At 59.5% G+C, this 23,363-nt stretch overlaps 1 protein-coding gene, 2 long non-coding RNA genes and 1 other non-coding gene across 6 annotated transcripts; 1 reads left to right on the plus strand and 3 right to left on the minus strand.

Moving 5' to 3' along the window:
• Positions 1-1,851: 1,851 nt before the first annotated feature.
• Positions 1,852-10,467, minus strand: ADAMTSL4 (ADAMTS like 4). 3 transcript variants are annotated; one of them, XM_036453275.2, is made up of 17 exons: positions 10,313-10,467; positions 10,020-10,077; positions 9,352-9,707; positions 8,504-9,182; positions 8,159-8,261; positions 7,299-7,435; positions 6,803-7,007; positions 6,492-6,664; positions 6,274-6,385; positions 5,722-5,907; positions 5,405-5,534; positions 4,903-5,107; positions 4,375-4,551; positions 3,687-3,893; positions 3,410-3,589; positions 2,881-3,025; positions 1,852-2,742 (listed from the first exon to the last, which is right to left on the minus strand). In XM_036453275.2, exons 1-17 carry the CDS (start codon positions 10,330-10,332, stop codon positions 2,591-2,593), a joined length of 3,225 nt encoding a protein of 1,074 aa, XP_036309168.1. In that variant the 5' UTR covers positions 10,333-10,467; the 3' UTR covers positions 1,852-2,590. The 3 variants fall into 3 exon arrangements, with proteins under 3 accessions (XP_036309168.1, XP_036309167.1, XP_045442974.1); XM_036453274.2 differs by having other exon boundaries at positions 2,881-3,040; XM_045587018.1 differs by lacking the exon at positions 4,375-4,551 and having other exon boundaries at positions 2,881-3,040.
• Positions 10,468-13,377: 2,910 nt separating this feature from the next.
• On the plus strand, positions 13,378-17,161 carry LOC123652994. The gene is made up of 2 exons (XR_006742601.1): positions 13,378-13,899; positions 16,718-17,161. It is a non-coding gene; the product is annotated as an uncharacterized LOC123652994 (long non-coding RNA).
• Positions 13,751-13,907, minus strand: LOC118727529. Its single transcript, XR_004990609.1, has one exon. It is a non-coding gene; the product is annotated as a U1 spliceosomal RNA (small nuclear RNA).
• A 330-nt stretch (positions 17,162-17,491) lies between the features above and the next one.
• On the minus strand, positions 17,492-18,572 carry LOC123652995. The gene is made up of 3 exons (XR_006742602.1): positions 18,433-18,572; positions 18,219-18,328; positions 17,492-17,730 (listed from the first exon to the last, which is right to left on the minus strand). It is a non-coding gene; the product is annotated as an uncharacterized LOC123652995 (long non-coding RNA).
• Between the last annotated feature and the right edge of the window lie 4,791 nt (positions 18,573-23,363).

The following is a 23,363-nucleotide window of genomic DNA, read 5'->3' on the forward strand; positions in this document are numbered from 1 at the left end:
ACCCAGAAGTTACAGGTTCCATTCTGGTAAGGGCGCAAGCCCAGGTTGTGGGCTCAATCCCCAACAGAGAGCATGCTAAAGGCAGCCCATGTTTCTCTCTCTATCCCTCCTCTTTCTCTCTCTCCCAAATCAATAAAAACATTTTAAAAACAAGGTATCTGGCCACGCTACTGCCCTCGATGGAGCCAGGAAAAGGAGTTGCTTGGGGTCAGGTTCCCCTTCCTGAAAACTTCCATACTGACCCTGTACTGACCTCAGTCACCAGAGGGAAAGAATCCTTCGGGACCTCAAAGAATCCTAGCTTTAAAATGAGGGGGGGAAGGGGCGACCCCAGAGGAAAGCCCACTCCTGAGAAGTCGGGGGCAGCAGGCCAAGAGGAAGCTGCTCAAAGGAGTACTGAAGCTGCGGGAGCCGTGGAGGGGATGTGGCTGCTTTCCCACCTGTGATTGGTTCACTCTGGCCAAACCTGCCCAGCAACAGCCTGAGAGGCCCTACCAACCAGAGAGGGAGAACTTTGGGGAAGTCAGCTGAGCCCAGCCACCGCCCAGCCGGCTTCCAGGAATTGCTGGGAGGGCCCCAAGCTACTCGCCACCACCCCTCCCTAATCTAAGGGCTCCACCTTCTGTATCTGCTGGGCGGGTCGGTTCTCTCGCTTCCCCGGCCCCGCAGATCTTTGATCCCCTTACAGGTTCACCAGAGAGGAACAAATCTCTTTGGTGTTCCTGTGGAAGCCGAGCAGAGCCTTCCCGGCTGGGCTTTCCTCGGACCCCCTTTCCTCCCTCATCCCTTGTCCAGGGCTACACTCAGTTTTGTTTCCCTTTTCCTCCTCGCCCTTTTGCCTCCTTCCTCACCCACGCTCCAGGTAGAGTCCACAGTCTTCCTTCTCGGCCACTTCCAGCCCAGGGAGAGCCCAAGTCCCAAGGCAACTGTGCTGTGCGTGTGGGTGTGCTCGGGGAAACGGGAGCAGAGCTCAGCTGTCTCTGCAGGCCTTTATCAGTGGTCCTCGCCAGACTGCGGAGCTGCAGAGCAGGGTGGCTGGGTGGGGAAGGATGGGTGCTTCCAGAAGCGGAGATCTGGACTCTGCCCTCAGATTGGTTGGGGTCGGGTAAGGCTGCCTGCTCTCACACCACCTCCAGCAAGCTATTTACCTTGAGAGATTAAAAGAGAGGGGGAGGCAGGAGGGCGGAGACTAGGGTGAGACATCTCTGAAGAATGTGTCTCTGGCAGGACATCCAGTTCTGCCTAGAGCCAGGCCAGGCTCCACCTCCTCCAGCCATTTATTTCTGCTGAGGGAAGGGGGGAGAGGGGCCCACGGAAATCATCTCCCCCCACACACACACCCTATGAAAAGCAATAAACCAACGGCTTCCTAGGAAATGGGTAATAACAGAAAGGATGGGGGAGGCTGGAAGACAGGGTCGAACAGAACAGGAAAAAAGATCCTTGAAAAGCTGGCTGCTATTTCAGCTCAGCCCCAAATTGAAAGTAGTGCTATTAGAGTCCAAGAGATTTTACAGCAAGACCCAGCCTACCCAGAAACTCACCGCAGACCCGAGCTCCCAACTCCAAACCTAAACTGGGAGAAGTGATGACCTCTAGTGGCCAATGACCAATCTGCAGGGGCTGTGACTGGCCAGGATTTTAGCCCCGGGACCCGGGCTTCTGATCTCAGGTGATTGGGGCTCACACATGAGCCTTTCTGGGCCCAGATTCTCTCCACCTGGGCTCTTCCGCTGCCCCACACACGGCTGAGTGCTGCTTCCTCTTCCCACCCTCCATTCTGACCAGACACTGCCTGTGTAGGTGGCTAGTATGGCTGGGTTTCCATGAAAACGACAAAGAGCCTGTTTCTCATTTGTCATAATCTTTAATAAAAAATAAATTAGTTCTGGGGTGGGGACCATTTCAGGAGGTGGGAAACAGGAGCCAGGGGCTAGGATGCCTCTTTCTAACCTTTCTCTTTCCATCCTCTGCCCCGCTGGTCCCGGTTCTGGGACGGTAGTCACGTTTCCTGGGGTAAGACAAGCTTGGCAGTGGCTGGCCCCCACCCCTCGCTAATTAATTGTGAAGGGTGGGAGAGAGAGGCTGGGTAAGGGGAGAAGGGGTCTGAGCACAAAAGGGTGGTTTAGGAAAGTGAGGCCTGACCATGAGAACTGAAGGTTAGGGCGCCGCGTTGGCATTGAGTGTGAGCGGACAGTCATTAAGCAGCTCCGATTACTAAGGAGCTGCACACTTGGCTTTCCTCTCAGCCTAGAAAAGTCTCAGGGAATCTGCCATCATCCTCTCCCCCTTCCTTCACAGTCTAACTTCTTTGTGAGAAGTGATACACACTTGTGAGAGTGCACACGCCCATGCAGGTCCAGATACACATTTGGGGACATGTGTGCACACACACCATCCCCACCATCACACAGACCCAACCGCACGTCTGATAGTCATTGTCGGTCTTCTTGCCTCCTTCAACCACCCTGGGGGGCCTCCCTGGTGAGGCTAGGACAAAGTGGGGAGCCAGAGGGTGCAAAGCGAGCCGATTGGTGGGTGACCGATGGTGGCACGAGAAACCATGAGGAGCGGTTCTCTCGGACCCGTTTCAGGCGGGCTCCGGGGGGGACTGCTCCGGGGGGGACCGCTCCAGGGCATGGGCACAAGAGCGGCAGCAGGTGGCTGTGTAGTAGGGATAGACGCAGAGCCGGGCCTGGACCACCAGGGGGCAATGTGGAGAGCTGTCCTTGCACTGGTCATCTGGGGAAAGAGGAGGCCAGTGGGCACAAGGTCCATCCCTCTGGAGGAGTGTTGCCCTCTTCGCTGGTCCTCATTCCCACCCACACCTCCGCTCACTCCATCCTCGGGGAGGGGAGGGGGGCGCGCAGGGGTAATCACCAGGGCGCTGGCTGCAGGGCTGGCTGTTGCAGGGCCGTTTCCGGGAGGGCCGCAGATGAGCCGGGCAGCGCACGCTGAGCGTCTGGTTGGCAGTCAGGCACTGGACCTCCCTCGTCTGCACACCACCCTGGCAGGAGCGAGAACACTGGGGAGCCCCCAGCTACCACGTCAAACCTTTGCCCCAGGCTCCTCCTAAACCCAAACTATCACCACCACCACCACCACCACCACCACCACCACCACCTCCTCCTCCTCCTCCTCCTCCTCCTCCTCCTCCTCCTCCTCCTCCTCCTCCTCCCCCTCTCCCTCCCCCTCCCCCCCCTCCTCCTCCAAAAGGAGGGTGTGAGCCAGGCTGTCCTGGAACATGATGGCATCCCACATGGAGAGGGCCCACCTGCTTTTCAGGTGCACAGGAGATAGGACAGTGTTAAAGTGCAGCGGGCCTTGTCTTGGGCCCGGATGCCGGGTTTAGTGAGAGAAGCCTCCCCTTCCACGCTGAGCGGGGCACGGGAGGGAGCCCGGCACTCACCGGACTCCAGGGTGTAGAGAACCACCGGTCCTGGCAGTCCTGCCCCTGACAGGGCTGCAGGGCAGGGGGCCTGGGCAGGTGGGAGCAGTTGCTAGGAGGAGTCACGTTGAACTCGGTCCCCAGTTTGGACACACAGATGACATCGCGACGCTGTGTGCCTGAGCCACAGTCTGAGGAGCACTGATGGAGAGGAAGCGTTGGGTGTACAAGGGGAAGGGAGAACAGGGCTCACTCCCAACTGCCGACAGGCACCCCCCACCCCAGGCTTCCAGCTCACCTCAGCCCAGGGCCCCGTGTACCAGCGCCATGTCCTCTCACAGGGGCCCAGGCTGCAGGCACGCATGTCCGGGGGGCGGCTTCCCGGGGCACAGCTCTGCTCACTGGTTCCCACGCCGGCTTCCTCCTGGCCTGCCCCACGGGCCTCCCCACTCCCGAGGCAGACCACAGAGCGCCGCTGGATGCCAGTCCCACACTCGGCCGAGCACTGGAGAAGCAGAGCAGAGGTGGGTGCTCGTGACGAAGAGGGGAAGAGGTAGGGGCTGAGATCCTGGGAGTTAGGGAATGTCCCAAGGGTACCAGCCAGAAAAGGGGAACCTTTGCTGGAAGTTTTGTTCATAGTGGAAATGTTTCTCACTTATCCCCATGTTCCCAGCGTCAGCAGGGTCTGGCACACGGTAGGTAGGTGCTTGCTCAGTAAATGTTTATATATAAATTGATTTCAGAGAGGAAGGAAGAGGGAGAAAGAGAAGCATCAATGATGATAATCATTGATGGGCTGCCTCCTGCACACCCCCTACTGGGGACTGAGCCCCCAACCCAGGCATGTGCCCTGACTGGGAATTGAATCATAACCTCCTTGGTGCATAGGTGGAAGCTCAACCGCTGAGCCGCACTGGCCAGGCGGTAAATGCTTATTGAACTGTGTTGGGTAGTCTCTAAGAGGCCGTGCTGGGCGTGGGGCCCACCTTGGAGCTCCAGTCGCTGTGGAACCAGGCCATCGTGCAGGGCCCCATGTTACAGGCCTCTCTGCTGGGGGGCCGCGGGGGGCCGGATGCGCACTCCCGGTCGCTCACTTCGTCGCCGTTGTTCCCGACGCAGCGCACCTGCCGGCTCCTCTGGCCGCGCCCGCAGCGCACGGAACACTGCGGGGGCGAGGGGGTCCGCGGGCGGGGCCTGGCTTCCTCACCAGCCTCAGCTCGGGGGCTTTTTTTTTTCCTTTTTTTTTTAATTACATTCTTTATTGTTGAAAGTATTACATATGCAGCTCTGTGGCTTTGGAACAAGGCTCTGCCTTTGACTCCTGGCTCTGTGGGGTGAGCCTGGGACGCTGGGCCCAACCCCAGACACAGCCTCTCATCTGACTTAACAGATTGGGGTTCCATGAGAGATCTTGTTTGTAAAAACGTTTCTGCTGGTTAAAAGTAAGTTGGAAAGCCACGGCTCTCGCTCAGGGGGCCCGCGCCCATAGGACCCTCCCCCTCGGTCCCACTCACCTGGCTCCAGGGGGAGCGGACCTCCCAGTGGCCACAGAGGCGCAGCTGGCAGGGCTGGGTGATGTTGGGCCGGGGGAGGTGGCCACAGCGCTCGGGAGGCACCGAGGAGCCACCCCCCCCAAACTCCTGCCGGCAGCGCAGCTGGCGGTGCTGGGTGCCAGGCCCGCAGGAGCGGCTGCAGGACGTCCACTCTCCGGCCTCCCAGCTGTGGTCGTGCGCGGGGCGGGAAGAGACAGAGCCACGGGTGGCAAAAGAGAAGACAGATGTGTGGGAGCTGCCATGTGGGCGGGGGGGACCCTCAGAGGGGAGTGGGCATGCTTAGCGTTGGAGTCTGGGTTCTCCTTGCTGCCTATGGAATGCCAGCCTTGCTAACCGGATACTCTCTGTGGCCGGGAGGTTGCTCTGCCCGCAGGGTCCGGTAAGGCCTGGGCGGCGAGGATGTGTCTGCCCGCAGCAGCTATGGTGCTCCCCGGATGTGAGCCTCCCTGTGGGTCATACTCACTATGGGGGGCAGGGGGGGCCGTGGCAGGGCTCCGAGGAGACTGGGGGTCTGGTGCCCACAGCACAGCTGCGCTCATCCAGTTCCTCTCCGGACTCTCGAGAAACGCAGAGGAAGATGGGGCTCCACACGCCTGGAGGGGTGAGAGGGAAGCCAGGGGGGTGGGGCGGCTCCAGTGTCAGTGGGGTCCTGGGTTTGGCACGGAGTCGGAGTCGGCGAGGTGTGGCCCCAGGCGAGAGACCTAGGGTCTGCGATCAGGAGTGCCAAGGTGGGGACCTGGGCTGGGGGAGCCAGGAGTACAGGCTGGTGTGTGACCTCACCTTTCCCACAGGATGCTGAGCACTCGGAGTGTCCCACTCGTTTCCAGAATCCGGTTGGAGACCCCAGGGGTGTCCTGGGGTGGGGCGGGGCAGGCATCTGGGGGATCCGCACCTGACGCTGGAGGGTGCCGGGGGTCCGGGTGGGGCGGGGCGCGGAAGCATGTGGGGGCTCAATCATTAAAATCTCTGCAGGGAGAGCGGAGTAGGCTAAGCAGGTGCTCCCACTGCCAGGAGCTCCCTCTCCCCTCCTCCTCCCTCCAGGTCTCGGGACCAGCCTCTCACCAGGCTGCAGCTGGGGGACCAGCCTCTCCCGAGGCTGGAGCTGGGGGACCAGCCTCTCCCCAGGCTGGAGCTGGGGGACCAGCCTCTCCCCAGGCTGGAGCTGGGGGGCCAGCCTCTCCCCAGGCTGGAGCTGGGGGGCCAGCCTCTCCCCAGGCTGGAGCTGGGGGGCCAGCCTCTCCCCAGGCTGGAGCTGGGGGGCCAGCCTCTCCCCAGGCTGCAGCTGGGGGACCAGCCTCTCCCCAGGCTGCAGCTGGGGGACCAGCCTCTCACCAGGCTGGAGCTGGGGGACACGAGGCTCTGCAGCGGGGCTCTCCAGGCTTGGAGGAGGAGAGGAGATGACATACTGATAAAAAACACCCGGGTTTTCCTCCTGGAAGATCATCTGGGAGAAAACGAGAGGACAGTGAATGTTTGGGGCGGCAAGGTCCCATACCACCCGCCTTCCCCCCACCTTCGCCCCCAGCGCTGCCTGCCCAGGCCCCGCTCACGTAGACATCCACGGGCTCGGTGGTGGGGCCCTCCGCGGACAGGCTCTCGCCTGCGCCCTCCTCCCGGGGAGGACGGTTGTACTGGAAGACGGTCCCCCCGGCCGCGTAGGACCCGGGGGGGTCCACGGCCCAGTTCCCGTTGATGATGGACCGGCCGCCAGGGCCTCGAAGTGCTGCAGGGGCGGCCAGGACGCAGGAGGTGAGTCCGCTGTCCTCCTGACCCCTGCTCCCCCCGCTTCCTCCCTCCTCCCCGTGGGGCTGGCTTGCTAGGCCGCACAGGGGTGTGGCTGGCAGATCCGGGAGCCGCTCACCCAGGTAGTTGGAGCTGGGCCGGAGCTGGGCGATCTGGAGCCGGGAGGCTCCGGCCGGAATGCGCAGGATCTTCTGATAACCCAGAGGGCCCCCGCGGTCGGTGAGGTTCCCCGAGACGAGGTGACAGGTAGAATCATCACCCCCACAGACCCCACAGCCGTCCGGACGCCTGCCGGAGCCGAGGATCCCGTCGCAGCCGGGGCTCTGAGGGAAGGGGAGTGAGACAGCGGCCACCACCTCACCCCCAGCCCGGCGCTCCCGGCCCAGCCCGCCCTCCCTGCACCGGGTCTTGGCACCGAGTGAGAATGTTTCTCTCTCAGCCCCACCAGCCTCAGGAAGCCCGAGGTGCCTGAGGGGAGCCGTCTCGGCCCACCTCCTGGCTCTGCGGGCCCAGCGTGGCAGGTGAGAGCTGCCCTGCACCCCAGGCTGCCCTGTGGTGGCGGCGGTGATAGACGAGGAGACCTGTGTGTGCGCACAGGGCCCCATCCTTCTCACCAGGCAGCGCCCCGCCACACACATGTCTAGGGCGCCTGGCTGGCACAGGGTCCCGTCCTGGACCTTCTCGGTGTGACGGACATAGAAGCGGAAGCCGCGGGGACGGCAGTTGAGCTCGCAGCGCTGGGATCCCTGGACTGAGAGACAGGGTGGGTGGGTGGGTGGCTGGCGCCCCCCGCGGGAGGCTGGCTGGGAAAGGGCCCGGGGTCCTGACAGAAGCTTGGCTTCTGTTAGCTCCTGGACATCTGGAGGTCGCCTAGGACACCATGGGAACAATGACAGTTCTGTGCTCCGGAAAGGTCGTGTGAGGGTCGCTTAGAAGTTGTGTCGGGTCAACTTAGGTCACGGAGACTGAGACCAGGGTGGGGAAAGGGGAGAGATACTGGAAACCCTCGATCGCGTGAGCTCAGAGCTCCTGAGGGGCTATCTCGGTGTCACGCCAACAGGCCCCCACACCGAGCGGATGGCGACTTGGGAGCTAGTGATAGAGCCCCACCCAGGATGCTGGCACACGGCCACCCCGCTGTCCCTCCCGGACAGGGTCCCGCCCGCTGTGTCTACTCCCAGAGGAAACCAGCCAGCGGGCACCCCCTGGCGCATCCTCTCCCCGCCTGGCCCCTCTACCGACCACCCCTCAACCTGACCCCGTCTGAGACCCTCCCCCTTTCCCCGGCCCGAGCTGTTCCTTCACCTCAGCCCTGGGCAACAGGAAGAAAACGGGACAAAGTAGAAACACGAGGGCCCACAGAGGAGAAAAAGAGGGGTTAGGTGTCACTTTCCCCATCAGCCCCCATTCTGAAGCCCCCTCCTGCCCCCCCTCTCCCCCTCCTCCCTGTCCGGGGATGGGCTGGGAGCCTCACCTTCCGTGAAGGGTTCCCACTGGTACAGCTGGCCCATGAACTCCTGGGAGTCAAAGGCTGCACACTGCAGGGCCCGGGGGTCTGGATGCTCAGGGGGGCAGGGCTGAGGTGGGGGGATACAGAGGAGTCAAAGCTGGGGAGGAAAACGGGGTGTGGGTCAGGGCTGGGTGTGGGGGGCAGAGGGGAGGAAGGCGGGTCTATGGAGGGGCTCCAAGGCCCTTACCCTGAGGAGGTCAAATGGAAGGCCCCTCTCCCTCAGGTCCAGGTCTGACAAGCTGAGGACCCAGCCGCAGGGTCAGGGAAGCAGAAATGGAGGGGGGGGGGGGGGTCCAAGGAAGAACTCACCGCTTTGCTGCAGGCTCTCAGCTGCTCACTCTCCCCAGCACATCTTGGGTCGGGGCTACTGGGAGCAAAGAGGCTCCACTGGGAGCTGGAGTGGGGGCCATCCCTCAGCAGAGGCAACCAGCCATCCTGGTAGCGAGGGGCAGCCTCTGCGGGGGGCCTGTGACGGTTCCCCCCAGCTCTCCAGTGCTCCCGGCTCTGCTGGCCTCGGCCCCAGCCCCGAGGGACAGAGAGGAAAGGATTAGGGTGTGTCCCTGCCACCTGGGCACGGGCCCGGCCCTGGGAGCTTGGCATTCTTGGCTCTGGGGACACGTGGAAGGAGCCACTTCCTCGTGGGGAGGGGGTGAGCGAGGGGGGCTCTTGGCCAGAGGCCTGAGCCCTGGGAGGGGGCCTGGCTCTCGAAGGCACCTCTGTCCGGGCGGCCTCGGGGCCTGGGGAGTCCGCAGGGGGGGACGGGGTGTGGGCAGAGGGTTGCCCAGGAGAGGAATGAGTGGGAGGGGTGTGGTTTGCGGGGGATCGCTCTGCTCCTGGAGCGAGGGGTGGGAGAAGCGCTGAGGCCTGGGAGAGCTCAGATCTGCGAGGTCTCTGGCGGTGGTGCCTGCGGTTCCGATGGAGTGGCAGAGCAAAGGGCACTCTGCCGTAGCCAAACATTCCTGGCTTGATGGGGTCTCGGACCCGGGACCTGAGAAGGTGTTGCAGACATAGGGTCACGGCTCTGGTCGGCGGTTACCCTGCCTCCCCTGCCCCCTCTACTTCCTGGCACCAGAGATAAGCCCTGCTCCAGCCCTTAGTCCTTCCTCCCCGTTCCTTTATTCTAAGCCCCAGCCCTCCCTCAAAGCCCCGCTCCTCACCTCCTGGCCCCTGGCACCTCCTGGGCCTCCTCTCTCCCTAACTGGGAAGCAGGACCTCGAAGTGGGCCGCCTCTGCCTCGAGGCTGCGGCCTGTACAGGGGGAGAGTTTCTTGCGGGGTTGGGGGTCTGGGGCCCTGGCTTCGGGGGAGCAGGATTTCTGGGTTCCTTGGGGGCCGGGATGGGAAGGGGGGGCCCTGGTGGAGTTGGGCCGTAGGGAGCTGACAGGTCCGCCTCCTGTGTTGCACTCCGACCCCACATGGCTGGGAGCAAGGGGCCCACTGGTGCCAAGGACCCCAGACGCCCTCGGGGCCCTGGCCTTCCTCGGCGGGTGCTTGAAGAGCGTGTCCAGACAACACCTATGTAGACAAAAAGGCCGAACAAAATTAGAGTGACTTTAGAGGGAGCCATACAGAGAGGCGCTAGTCCTATGCTCAGGCTCAGGGAGGCTGTCACCAGCCCAGAGGTGCATTCAGTCGCGCAGGTGTTCATTGGAAAGGAGCTGGGAGCTCGGGAGGCGGTGGGGGGCGGGGGGTTTGGGAGGGAGGTTTGGGGGGCGGAGAACGGACCGGGTTCTTCAGAGGCTTTGGAAAATGGAGGCGTGACCTGGAGCAGTGGGGGTGGGAGGTCAGGGCAGAGACAAGCATGGCAGCCTCCCGTCCCTGGCTCACCTCCTGATCCAGGCAGAGCTGAGGGAGGCTCAGAAGCAGCATCAGACCAAACGGGGGCCTGCAAACCAAAGGCGGAGCGGGGACATGGGGACATGGAGCCGGAGCTGGTCTTGCGACACTGCCCCTCTCCCCCAGCAGGCTCCCCACATCCTGAAGCAGATTTCTCAGAAAGCAGAAGTTACTCATCCCTTCCCGCCCCCCCCCCATCCCCGCCCCTCCCAGTCTTCTCCTTTCCCTCCCTTCCAGGGACCCAGCCGTTCCTCCGCGCCTCCCCTCCCCCCCACCCTTCTTACCTGCCTGCCCACTTCTCCATCACTCCTCCTGGATGGGCGCAGGAGGAGGGGCCGGAAGTAAACACTCTACTCAGTCATCTGGACGCAGAGGGGGTGCTCTCTGCAGGGACAGAAGCCTGGTGGTTACTCCAGAAAGCCTGGGGTTGAGAGGGATGACTCCGCAGAAGGTCATCTCGAAGTGAGGATGTGGGTGGGGGGAGGCGTGATCCTCAGGGTGAGCGTGAGAAGGCGTGCGCCCTGGTCCAGCGGCTGAGGCCAGAGGGTGGAGGGCTCAGCCGCAGCCTCCGCCCCCAGCCCCGCAGGACCGTCCTGGCTCCTCCCCCGACCCAGCCAGGAGCTGTTCCCAGGCCAGCTCAGGCCCAGCATCTTTCTTAGGAGGGCCTTCCTTTGGCCCCCAGTCCTGCCTCCTGGAGGCCCTGTGGGGGGAGGGGGGCTCTGATGAGGACCCGCCAGAAGCCCCAGAGAGGAGTGGACAAAAAAAGAACACCTTGGACTTTCTGCTTCTAACCCGCCTCCCAGTCTTTTCCCTCCTCAGCTAAGCTGCTTCTGAAACACTCGGGCACATGTCTGCCCGCCTTAAACTAAGTGGGATCAACTAAGAGGGCTGATGGCTTAATCTCTAGAGAAGCAGGTGATTTTCCCATTTCCATGTAACCTCCCTTTAGGGGCCAGCGTCCAGCTCTGGTTCAATGAGAGCTTATTGTGGGGGTGACAGTGATGGGCTGGGGGAACCTGGGAAGGAAAGATGCAGCTATAGTCACTCCGCAGCCACAGGCCTGCCGTTCCGAAGCCCCGGAGTCCGTCCCGAAGTCAAGCTCTGATCAATCCGGAAAGTGGCGCTTGCAACCCTCCCCGGACTTTCCTATGGCTCCCCCATGGCCCTCCAGCCCCTCCCTGTTCAGTACCAGCCCTTCCCACCCCCCACTCTTCATCCCTCCCTTAGTTATGCTTTCCAGGAAAAAAAAAATGTTTCTGTTGGATCTGAAAGGCACCCGGGAAAGGAGTCCAAGGAGCCAGTGCTGAGGTGGGCCAGCTCGGGCCCGGGGATGACAGAGGGAAGAGCAGGAATGTGCTTGGGGTTAGCACCATCCAGCCCTCCCCCTCCCCCAGACCCCAGGGCTTGGGAATTTGAGGGCAGGATCACCCGGTTGAGCCTGACCTGCAGGGTCACCCCAGCTGCCTGGGGCTGGGGAGGGGGTTGCTGCTGGCTGGGCTGACCACTGAGGTCAGGGACTCCACCCCGATGGGGCGGGCGGGAGGTGGCGGTTCCAGAGAAGGGCCAAAGTTCCACCCAAACCTTCCACGCTGCCTGACGCAGCTACTTGAGGTTGACGGGGAAGGAGAGCTGAGGGGTGATGGTCACCGTCCGTCCCTCCTCTGCTTCGGGGTCCCCTTTCCTCTCCTCCTCTGACTCTGCTTCTCTCTGCTACCCCAGCTCTGCGTCTTGTCGTCTCTCCTGTGGATCTACCAAGCACACACAATCCTGTCCTGAGCTGGGCTTGGCTTTGGCAGTTCCCTGGAGAAGTGAGGGGTGGAGGGTGGGGGTGACGTGAGCTCCTGGGGCCCTCGCCAGGCCTGGCTCCCTCTCTGGAAAAGCCCCACCCAGCCCCCCTGCACAGCCGGGCAGGGGGCCCACGGCCCCTCCAGTGCAGAGACAGGACACATGTGTGCTCTTTATCCCTCTCCGTGTCCCCCTTCCCGTGGGTCTCTCACTGCCCGGGGTGAGGAAGGGAGAGGTCAGAAGTGGCACTCGGTGCCAGGCTGGACACTGCTCTGGATAAACCTGGGCTCCTCCTGGCCACACCTCCACACTGGCCAGTGAAGAGCAGAGAGACCTGGGCAGGGCCAACTGACCCTTTTACCCCCAGAGGCACCCACCTCTGGGCACTTGGGGGAGAGGGCTGGGCAGCACGGTCAGGCTGGCACGGAGCCCAGACCCTGGCAGAGCTCCTGGGTCCTCAGGGTGCCCTCCATTCCTGGGTCCCGGAGGAGCGCCCCAACAGGTGTCTCCTCCCAGCATCAGGCTGGGCTGGACCTCAGGAACCCACCTGCATCCCTCCCGGCGCCCCTGTCCCCCAATCTAGGCGCGACAGGATGGGGCGCACACCATCCTCCAGGGGAGGGCGGGAGGCGCTGGCGCGTGCGAGGACGTCCTGGGCATGTTTTCCAATTGACTCTGTGACTCCGCAGGAATTCTGGCTGGTTCTCCTCCGGACAGAGGTCCCCGGGGTCAGAGCCCCCTCCCCCGGAATCCGACCTCAGGGGCTGGAGGAGCTGGCGGGGCGGCGAGGGCTGGGGTCAGGGTCCTGGCGGGAAGGCACCGCGGGGCGCGGGGCGCGGGGCGGGCGGCCTAACGGGACCGGGGACGGGCCGGGCGCCGGGCCGGGGTCCCAGGGGAGCTCTGTACCTGCTCTGGCGGCCCCGGCGGCCCGTTAGCCGCTCTGCGCCCGGGCGCTCCCTGGAGGCGGCCCGGCTCGGCGGCGGCCACGGCGGCCCCTGCGCCCCGCTCCGGCCTCCGCCGCCGCCGCCGCGGCCCCGCCCCCGCCCCGCCCCGCCCGCCCCGCCCGCCACGCGCCCCTCGGCGCCCCGCGTGGGGCGGCCCCCGGCGCCGAGGCCACCCACTCGGGGCGGCGCGCCCGCGGCTCCGGGGCTGGAACGCGGGTGGTCCCGGCCGGTTTGGGGGCCGCCGGCGCCCCCGGCGCTGACCCGGGGCCCTGCGCGGGGCGCCGGGACTGGGCGCTGCAGGACCCCGGCCTCCGGCCGCTCCGGGGGGCGCTGCGCGGGGGCGCGGAGGAGCGGGGCGGCCGGTCCCCGGGCAGCGTGGGCCCAGGTGGGCTGTGCACCCCGGGCGGTGGCCCCGCGCGCGTCAAGGCCCGCTCCCCCCAGCCCCGTGCTGGCTGGTCGCCCCACGCCGTTCCCGTTCCGAGGGCTCAGGGGCTCTGTGAGCCGCCGTCTCTTCGCCCATAAAAGTCTCTTCTCGGGCGTTGCGGGAGGAACGCTGATTTGATCTGGATGTTAATCCCAGCTCCTGTGCTTAGGGTCTCGGGTGGAGACTCCAGTCACTCTGGGCTGCAGTGTCCTCATCTGTGCAACGGGGCTGCTCTGATGTGTAGGACACACTGGAAATGTGTCTGCAGCCATGCACATCCGGAATAATGCACCCCAAAGTCAGAATGAGATGCAGCGACACATGAGATGATGGGGTGCAGGGGTGGGGAGGGGAAAAAAAAACACACAGGTTTTCACTTTTAAAACGGTATATTTTGAATTTGTAACCGCAAGGGTTACCTGTGTTATATTTAAAAATAAATAATATATTTGTTTAATATTTTATTTTAAATTATTTATTTAAACAAATAATATATAAAATGGCTGATAGAGAATAGGTGATAAATGGTCACTACTATTTATTTATTTATTTATTTATTTATTTATTTTTAGAGGAGCAAATGAGCGCAGGCCCCCCCCACGTTATGCTGGCGTTTCCCACATTTGGGGAAATCTCGGGGGTCAGCACATGTGGAGAGTAATGGATAAGCCTCGCCCTGAGAAAACCACCTTGGCGATCAATGTATCTCCCCTGCCAGGTAAGTATCGTCACTATCACTTAAAAATGTTTATTTGCCACTGACTCCTGAGCCATTGTGCCTCTTGGGTCTACTAAAAAAGTATTTTCTTTTTAATTAATTTGAGAGAGAGATTTGTTATTCCACTATGTATGCTTTCATTAGTTGATTAAAAAAATTTTTTTTTTAATATATTTTTATTGATTTCAGAGAGGAAGGGAGAGAGAGAGCGATAGACACACCAATGATGATGTTTTGGTCCTGTGTCCTAAAGAGCCCGGGGAAAGAACAGGTTAACGTTCCGCTCCCAGGAGGGCGGTTTATCTGGGGCTGCTGGTAACAGTCCTGACCCAGAGGCATATTTATAGTCTCGGGCTTGGAGCGGGAAGCCCCTTTGCTCAGACCTCAGAGTTCAAAGCAGACTATGAAAATCCCAGCCACGGGGGCCAGGAAGGTATGTTAGGTCAGTGCTGCCCAGTCACACCCCGTCAGCATTCACTCATCTACAAGGAGGTGAGGGCCCGGACAGGACGGCGGGCTGGAGACAGCGGAGCGGGACGGGAGGGAGCCTGGGAGGAGGGAAAGGCCCCCTCTGACATTTGTAGCTGCCCCGCACCGAAGGTCAGAAATAGCCCTTTCCATTAAGAAGTGGCTGCGGACCAAAGAGCTCAGGAGGCTTAATACAGCTGTCACCGCTGCTGACTTGGTGGTCCGAAAACACAGGATAAAGAAAAGAATTTGCGATGCCTCAGCAACCTGGGGAGTACCAGGAAAACTTATGGACACTGCCTCAAAGATCAAAAAAGGCACTTCATAAAAGACTCTGTAAGAAGTAGATGTTCACCCAAAAGCATCTTTAGGGATAGGACCGATAAAGGATAAAGAGCAGGAAAAGACGGAGCATGTGTCTGACTTTGAGCTTAGCAGAGTGATTTAACAACAATAAGGTATGGTTAACATAGGATAGCACTTACTCTGTGTACAGTCCTCATCGTAACAGATCTGGAATCAAAGACCTAACGAAAAATTCGGTAATCTGCCCCCAAATCTCACAATTAGAAGCTACTAATGTGTAGATTGTATGCAAGTGAAATTTTTGAGAAATTTAGCTGAGTTCGTTTATTTACTTTTCTCTCTGCTAGTTGGCCAGTGACACCAAAGGAGGTTGTATTTGTGTTGAATTAAATAACATCGTAAACTAATGTTTCCTGTCAGGCATTGTTCCGACCCCAAGAAAATACGGATGCTAATACCAGTGTGGCCAGGTGGGGCCAGAAATTGATGTAGGACTGTCTGTTTTGGGTCTGTGGTCATGGCAACCATTTTCAGAAAGCCTGGTGTTTGCCTTCCGGCCTCTTGGAATCACAGTTTGCTCAATTCCTTTGTCCCAGGAGAGCCACTCTATTCCCAATTGCTACACACCAGGCTGGCCTCCAGCCCCTGATTCCGTGTCCCGTCGCATTATTTCACACTGTTCTTTCCCCGAGTGGTTCTCCTGGCCATTTGGCTTTGCCGTGGCCGAGTTCACCCTCCAGCAGTTAGGAGAGCAGCCTGCTGTGACCTGTTCTCTACCGGGAACCCAGAGGGTGGGGACCACCTGGCCATGCTTACCTTCTGTTCATCACCTCACCTTGCGCATAGTAGGCATTTAATAAGAGCTTGGGGGATTAGCCCACAAGTGAGAAATGGTGAGCACTACCTCTGCTCTGGCCACGTTCCAGCACTTTCTGGTGGTTCGTTCTTTCTTTCTTTCTTTCTTTCTTTCTTTCTTTCTTTCTTTCTTTCTTTCTTTCTTTCTATATATCTATATATAATATATAATTGATTTTTTACAGAGAGGAAGGGAAAGGAATAGAGAGTTAGAAACTTTGGTGAGAGAGAAGCATCGATCACCTGCCTCCTGCACACTACCTACTGGGGGGATGTGCCTGCAACCAAGGTACATGCCCTTGACTGGAATCAAACCTGGGACTCTTCAGTCCGCAGGCCGACGCTCTATCCACTGAGCCACACCAGTTAGGGCTCTGGTGGTTGTTTCGCCCTCTCATGGCTGAGCTGGGTCTAGGCTGATGAAATGATGAAAAAACAGGATCTGACCCATCTGGCAAGATGAGGACCAAGACGTGGAGGGATGTTCTGATCTCATCTGGTCAGAAACCCCCAAAGCCAGAATTCTTCTTGACTTAATTTCCAAATGTCAACCTACCGGTGCCTCTCAGCAGGTCCTAGGTTCCTTGGAGGTAGACTTTGCCCTGAGCCATGCGTCTGACCATTGGCATTCTCAAAACAGGAAGTGCTCAGTAAATGTTTGTGGAATTGAATGAATTGATTGGGCATAACCTTGCCAGCCATTAAGTTTGCCAAATCCTCAGCACGCTGACAACTATGTTAAGTGGCTTGAACCCAGGTGCACAGCCTCTTACGTGTGGGTTTGGAAAACATGGCCGTGGACGAGAGCTTCTGGATCAGGCATTCAGAATGTTTGGGTACATTCACTGTCTGCTATGTCAGGAAGATTCCTCCAACGATATGTTTCCTGTCATAGTCTTGACATAACAGATGTAACAGATTTAATAAAATGGTACCCATCACTGGGAATGAGGAGCAACCAGCCAGGACTCGTCCCTCTGACACAAGCCTCCACTCAGCCTAATCCTCAGGATCTTAGAAAGTGACAGCCAGACCCAGCTTATCTACTTCCTAGGCTATTGTAACACACACACACACACACACACACACACACACACAATAAAAATGATAGCGTGTGTGAAAAATGTAGAGTCGTATAGAAAAATAAGCCAGTGTTATGATTAACAATGCTGTTCAAATTTATTTTTAGCTCACACGCCACATAAATCAAGACTCAGCATCGTGTGAAGACTGAAAGCCGCCCGGTCCTGATGCCCAGAGTTCTTCGCGGTCGCAGACGCCCTCTCGGAGCCCAGCAAGTCTCAGCAGGGAGCGCCCGTGATCGAGTACGTCCGTGTGTTCTCACAGCAGGCCTGGCCTCGGTGCCAGGGGCGGGGGGGAAAAGTGATGTTGCTCTTGGGGCAGAACCTGTCTTTCTGACTAAGAAATCTGGCAGCAGAGACGCCAGCAGGACCAAGATCTGTAACGTCGTCTCGGCTTGGCAGGCTCTTGGTGCCTTGGGGTTCCTGGACCAGAATGTGAGGTGCTGGCCCTGGCTGGGTGACTCAGTTAGTTGGGGCATCCTCCTGCTATGCCAAGGTTTTAGGTTTGATCGCTGGTCAGGGAACATATAAGAATCAACCAGTGAATGCATGTACAAGCCGAGCAACAAACTTCTCTTTCTCTCTGAAATCAATAAGTAGCCCAGCAAGTGTGGCTCAGTGGTTGAGTGTTGACCCAAGAACCAAGAGGTCGCTAGTTTGATTTTGGGTCAGGACACATGCCCAGGTTGCAGATCCCCAGTAGGGGGCGTGTAGGAGGCAGCCCATGAAACTCATCGAAGTTTCTGTCTCTCCATTCCCTCTCCCTTCCTCTCTCTCTAAAAATCAATAAAAACATAGAAGAATAAAGTCAATAAAAATCAAAACAAAAACAACAACGTGAGGCGCTGTGGGCTGGCACAGGGTTAGCAGCTGCTGAGGACAAAGATGCTCTGGGAGGATGTGGTGGGGACGAGGCTTGAGGACTCCCAAGAACTTTGGGAAAACAGAGCAACCTATTGTTTCATTCTTGAGCCTGAAATTGCACTCAGTGTACTGGCCACACAGAGTACTGTGACCAATTCCAAGATCAACTGCAGATGTAAATGAAGAGCAGGAAATAGTGCATTTTGTCCCAAGGTAGGAGGTGTCAGAAGCTCATCTTCCCTCCCCAAAGAGGCTCCTACAAGAGAATAAAAGTCCATGTGATAATTGGGCCAATTGCCACCCTCTCACCTAACCCCAGAAGTAAGTGAAGGATATTTTCTGAGTGAGGCAGAGGCACATGGCGCAGCCGGCTCTGGAGGTGGTGTGGGCCCTAACATGGTTATAGGAAGGTATCCCTTTCAGAGCAGAGCAGGGAAGACCACGTGAATGCTGGATTCCATGGGCCAGAATCACAGCAAGTTATTTCTACCAACTGAGCTTCAAGAATTGGCTTTTTTGCCTGGCTGGTATGGCTCAGTGGTTGAGTGTTGACTTATGAACCAGGAGATCAAGGTTCAATCCCCGTAGGCACATGCCCTGGTTGTGGGCTCGATCCCACTAGAGGGCATCCTGGAGGGAGCCAATCAATGATATGCTCTCATCATTGATGTTTCTAGCTCTCCCTCTCCCATCTTCTCTGTGAAATCAGTAAAAAAAAAAAAGGACTCTACCCCCAAGACTGACCTAGGAAGGCACTGTTCTTGCTCTTGTGTCTAGAGGAAGCCGGTTTCCAGGCATGTTCTAGAGAGAGCCAGTTTGGTGTCAAGTTAATCTTGACAGATTGTGCTGAAGGCCTAAGAAAAGCAAACATCAGAGGGTAGAATCGGTACAGAACTCAAGACTGTGGCCAGAGGGGCGGGCAGGGCAGGCAGAGGAGAAGTAAGAATTTTGTACATACCAAGGACTTGAAGTCAGGAATAGAAGTCAGGGCAAGCTGTGCAGGCAATGTGAGCTGAGGCAGAAGGTGGCATGGGCTGCCTCTGACCACAGGCCTGGCTCACCTCCAAGACCCGAGGGCCCTGAGTGGATGGAGAAGCAGCTACGTTTGCTCCTGGTGCTGGAAAGGGTCTCCCTCTTCTGCTCACAGCCTTCCCTGCTTTTGTTTTTGTTTGTTTGTTTGTTTGTTTGTTTTCTTAATCTATTTTTTTAAATTGGTTTCAGAGAGGAAGGGAGAGGGAAGATAGAAACATCAGTGATGAGAGAGAATCATTGATCAGCTGCCTCCTGCATGCCCCCTATTGGGAATCGAGCCCACAACCTGGGGAATGTGCCCTTGACTGGAATTGAACCCGGGACCCTTCAGTCCGCAGCCAACGCTCTAGCCACTGAGCCAAACCAGCCAGGGCTTCCCTGCCTTTGGAAGCTTCAGGATCTGGTCCTGGCTCTTAGCCTGGAGTTCAAAGCCTTGCCCTGTGGTGGCAGCCTGCCTCCCTCACCCAAAATAGGCTGAACCCCACACCCACCCCACTCCCGCCAGGGCCTTCTTTCCTGCAGTGCCTCCCTCCCTGTCTTCTGAACATCAGCCTTCCAGCCCCAGCTCTGTTTCTGTCTGAGTGAGCTGCTCACCTGCCAGGGCCACCTCCATCTCTCTCCCCGGGTCCCTCTGACCCTCCTACTCCCCTACATCTCACCCTCCAACCCCACAACAGCTCCCTCTCCGGCCAGGCTACATCTCACCCTCCAACCCCCACAACAGCTCCCTCTCCGGCCAGGCAGTCTCTCACTTAATCTCTCTGACAGTTGCCTGCGGGGATCATAAAAATATAGGTGACTGGTCACCAGTCTGAGTGACCACACGCATGCAGGAAGCACACTTCACATTATTTCCCAATAAAAGCCTGATTTATGTCCCTTCCCCTGGGGCAGTGGAAATGTGTTAGTTTAGGGGATTCCTGCCTCACCCGTCACCTGTGGGAGCTGATGGCACTTCACACTTAGGTTGTGTAGGTGATGCTGAAGGCATTTATTCCCCGAGGGAACAGCAAAGTAATGTGTCCTGTCAGTTCTGTGGCCACCACCTGACTAAGCGACCACCTCCTACTGGGTCACAGTGACAGTGATCAATACAAAATGCGTGACACCGCCCTGACCGGTTTGGCTCAGTGGATAGAGCGTTGGCCTGCAGACTAAAAGGTCCCAGGTTCACTTCTGGTCAAGGGCACAAGAGGTATGCAGGAGGCAGCTGATTGATGTTTCTCTTGCATCGATGTTTCTAATTCTCTATCCCTCTCCCTTCTTCTCTGTAAAAAGTAATAAAATATATTTTAAAAAATGCATGACACTTTGGCCATGCCATCCATGGGATGCCTTCTACTCTCTCTCTCACCGCCCCTCCCCCCCTTCATTGATTTCAGAGAGGAAAGGAGAGGGAGAGGGAGAGAAACATCAATGATGAGAGAGAATCATTGATCGGCTGCCTCCTGCACACCCCCTAATGGGAATCGAGCCCACAACCCGGGCATGAGCAGACTGATGCTCTGTCCACTGAGCCTGAGTAGGTATGGCTGCCCTCCCCAGAATGCCTTCTGCCCTCTTCCCTCACATCCCACTCATTCTTCCAGGTCAGCTCAGTGCTGCCTCTCGGCAGAGCCTGAGCTGCCCAGGCATGACCTCTCCCCGCTGCCCGGCGATCTCACGTGTCTACCTTCCCGCACCCGCAGGCGATGCTCGAGTTTCAGTGACCGATTGTGCTCCCAAGAGCAGGCCTCGCCTCACACTTCTGGGTCTCCCCGCAGGACCGGCCCGGAGGACTCCCTGGAACACTCCAGCCGCTGCTGACGTGGCGTGTGCCATGAGGGAAACCAGCAACAGGCTGAGGAACACCTGGTCACGGAGCCGCTGGCCCCCGTGAGCTGGGGACACACACGGGGAAGGACATGTTAGTGCGGGGGGTGAGCGAGGTCACGGAGCGGCTAAGGCGAGGGGAGACCTGCCTCGGCCAGCAGGCACCTGGGCAGGACCAGGGGACAGACTGCACCCTGAGGACCGGGGTCAGGCCGGGGGCGGGGGGGGGGGGGAGGCCTGTGGAGGAGGAGGCTGAGGCAGGAGGCCATCACCGCGGGGCCATGGCCCACACCTGCCAGACGCCCTGACTCGGGCTGTGCCCGCGGCCAGTGGGGCTGCTGGCCTCTCCTGTGACCACTGCTCTTCCTGGTGAGGAGTGTGCCAGGCCCTGCTCAGAGGCCGCCTGTGCCAGCCGGGGCCTGGGCTCCCCAGCTTCCCAGTCTGGCTCCGGAGCCCCCCTCCTGTGCTGTCCCGAGAGGCTCACAGTCCTTGACGCTGGGGGCTCTGGAAGGGAGGGAAGGGCGGGGGGGGGGGGGGTACAGAGGAAACTCAGCAGCTGGTCCCAGTGGCTGGTACATGGGTGCTCTGGTCCAGTGTCTAACGAAGGATTGTCATTTTGGGGTCAGCTCCCTGAGGCTTCCCCTTTGAGCCCACGCAGGGCCAGCCCAGAAGGAAAACTCCTCGCTGGCTCCCCCGTGGCCTCCATTCGCCTCACCTGGCCACCTGGAGGCAGTTCACCCCCGGTCGGCCCTCCGGCCCTCCCCCCTCCGGCGGGCCTGCTGCCTCGGGTCGGGTGGGGTGGCCCAGGCCCGGCGGTGGTTGTGTGAGTCCTTCTCTCACACTGGTCCGCCCTCATCTCAGCGACTGGAAACGGCAGCGGGCAGAGGGTAAGAGGCGTCTCAGTGCGCAGAGCCCCCAGTCGGTTCAGAGTCCCCGTCTCAGCCCTGTCGAGGGGGCGGGCTGGTGGGCGCTGCTTTCACTGATCAGATGAGACCCAGAGGCGGAGAGGCCGCGCGTGTGACTTTGGAAGCAGCCCTGGAGCCAGAACTCCGTCCCCCGGCCCCTTTGCCAGCACCTTCCGGCGCCTTCCTGGGCACCGGGGCAAGGAGGAGGGTGGTGGTTCAGCCGAGGTTTCCGGAGGTTTCCGGTGCCTGCGTCCCAGCAGGAGGCGCTCACCTTTGGAGCTGGGAGGGCTGCCGGGGTGCAGGCCAGCCCCTGAATTTGCAGAGGGACAGGGTCCCCCACTCCCACCCGGGAGGGGGTGAGCTGCTGGAGCCTCCTGGTGGGGGGTGCAGAGCCGGGAGCTCACGTCCCAGCTCCAGGCCGCAGGCGCCCACATTGTGCTGTTTTCCCGTCCTGTGTGCGCCAGGCAGGGCCTGTGCTGTGCTCACGGCTGCGGGGCCGGTGGGGTCTCCCGTGTGCATCCCCCCTGCGGATGGCTCTGTGTCTGGATGCGCGCGGTGTTCCTGGGCTGCCCGGGTCCCGTGGCAGTTCTCTGGCCCAGTGGTCGGCAAACTCATCGGTCCACCGAGCCAAATATCAACAGGACGACGACTGAAGCTTCTTTTGAGAGCCACATTTTTAAAACTTAAACCTCTTCTAACGCCACTTCTTCAAAATAGACTGGCCCAGGCCGTGGTGTTTTGAGGAGGAGGCACACTCAAGGGGCCAAAGAGCCACATGTGGCTTGAGAACCACAGTTTGCCGACCAGGGCCCTAGCCGACGGGCCTGTGAAGGGGCGTGTCACCGCCTCAGGTCCTGGGGTTTACCTCCCCGCGATGCCGGTGGGGATTGTTATATTACAGACGGACGGTTTGCAGACCGGCAGGAAACGCTGACAGCCCCGAGGGGCCCAATCCCACGCAGGAGGGCAGCCCCTGTGCCCTCTCCTCTGAGTGAGCAGGACCGCGAGGCCTGGCCTGCTCTGCGCCTGGCCCGGGCCCTGACGCGGGGCCTGGATCGTGGGGATCTGAACCCGCGGGGAGGCAGGTCCCGGACGCTGGCTGATGGCTGAGGACAGGTGGGTGCTGAGGGCCGGTCCAGACCTATTTGTGGGGAAGCAGCGCCAACCTGAGCCAAGATTCTGGAGAGGATTAGCGAGAACATGTCCATCGCAGCCTCCACCTGCCTGGCTGGGACCGGGCACAGATACCGGGAGAGCGAGGGGGCCTCTCACTCAAAGCAAAGCACTAACAAGACTTGGGGTGGCCTGTGAGAGCTGCGGAGAGAGGTGTTCACATCTGAGCCCAGATCCCGGGGGGCTGGCCGGGAGCTGGGCCAGGAGGCCTGGGCTTCTCCCTGGGAATGCCAGGCTCAGAGGAGACCGGGGCGGGGGGCAGGCACCAGTGCCCTCAGCGAAGGGCATCGCCAGGGCTCTGGTCCAGCCCCTCCCGGAGCAGAGCGCCCAGCCTGGCTGGCGGCCTCTGTGGGCTCCGCGAGGTGCACACACACACACACACACACACACACACCCCGGGCCGAGCTCCGGAGAGAGGCCTGTGAACACAGGTTAGGGGCGGGCGGGTCAGGTTGGGACCTGTGGTTCCTCACGGCTCTGCCGGCCACACCACGACTTTGGCACCTTCCTCCCCGCCCATCGATCTTCCCAGCGTCAGTCCTTCACACTGAAGCGAGTTTTTAAAAATAGGTGAGGCCTGTGGCAAGAGGGAGCAGTCTCCTGCTCCCGCCCGCTCCCCTCCTCCCAGGCAACATCTGTGCGTCCTGACTTGGCACCACAGACGCAGGCAGACGGTCAGTGCTCCCCTCCCTAACTGCTTTGGACTCAGCAACTCCTCTGAGAGTCTAAAACAGCTCCGAGTTCTTCCCTGAAACATCACACACACACACACACACACACACACACACACACACACTCACACATACACTCACACACACACTCACACTCTCATACACACACACGCACACACACTCTCACACACACACACACTCACATACACTCACACATTCACACACACATACACTCACACACTCACACACACACATACACTCATACTCACACACACACACACATACACACACACACA

The sequence above is a fragment of the Pipistrellus kuhlii genome, unplaced genomic scaffold, assembly GCF_014108245.1.
Source record: "Pipistrellus kuhlii isolate mPipKuh1 unplaced genomic scaffold, mPipKuh1.p scaffold_m20_p_24, whole genome shotgun sequence".
Lineage (NCBI taxonomy): Eukaryota > Metazoa > Chordata > Mammalia > Chiroptera > Vespertilionidae > Pipistrellus > Pipistrellus kuhlii.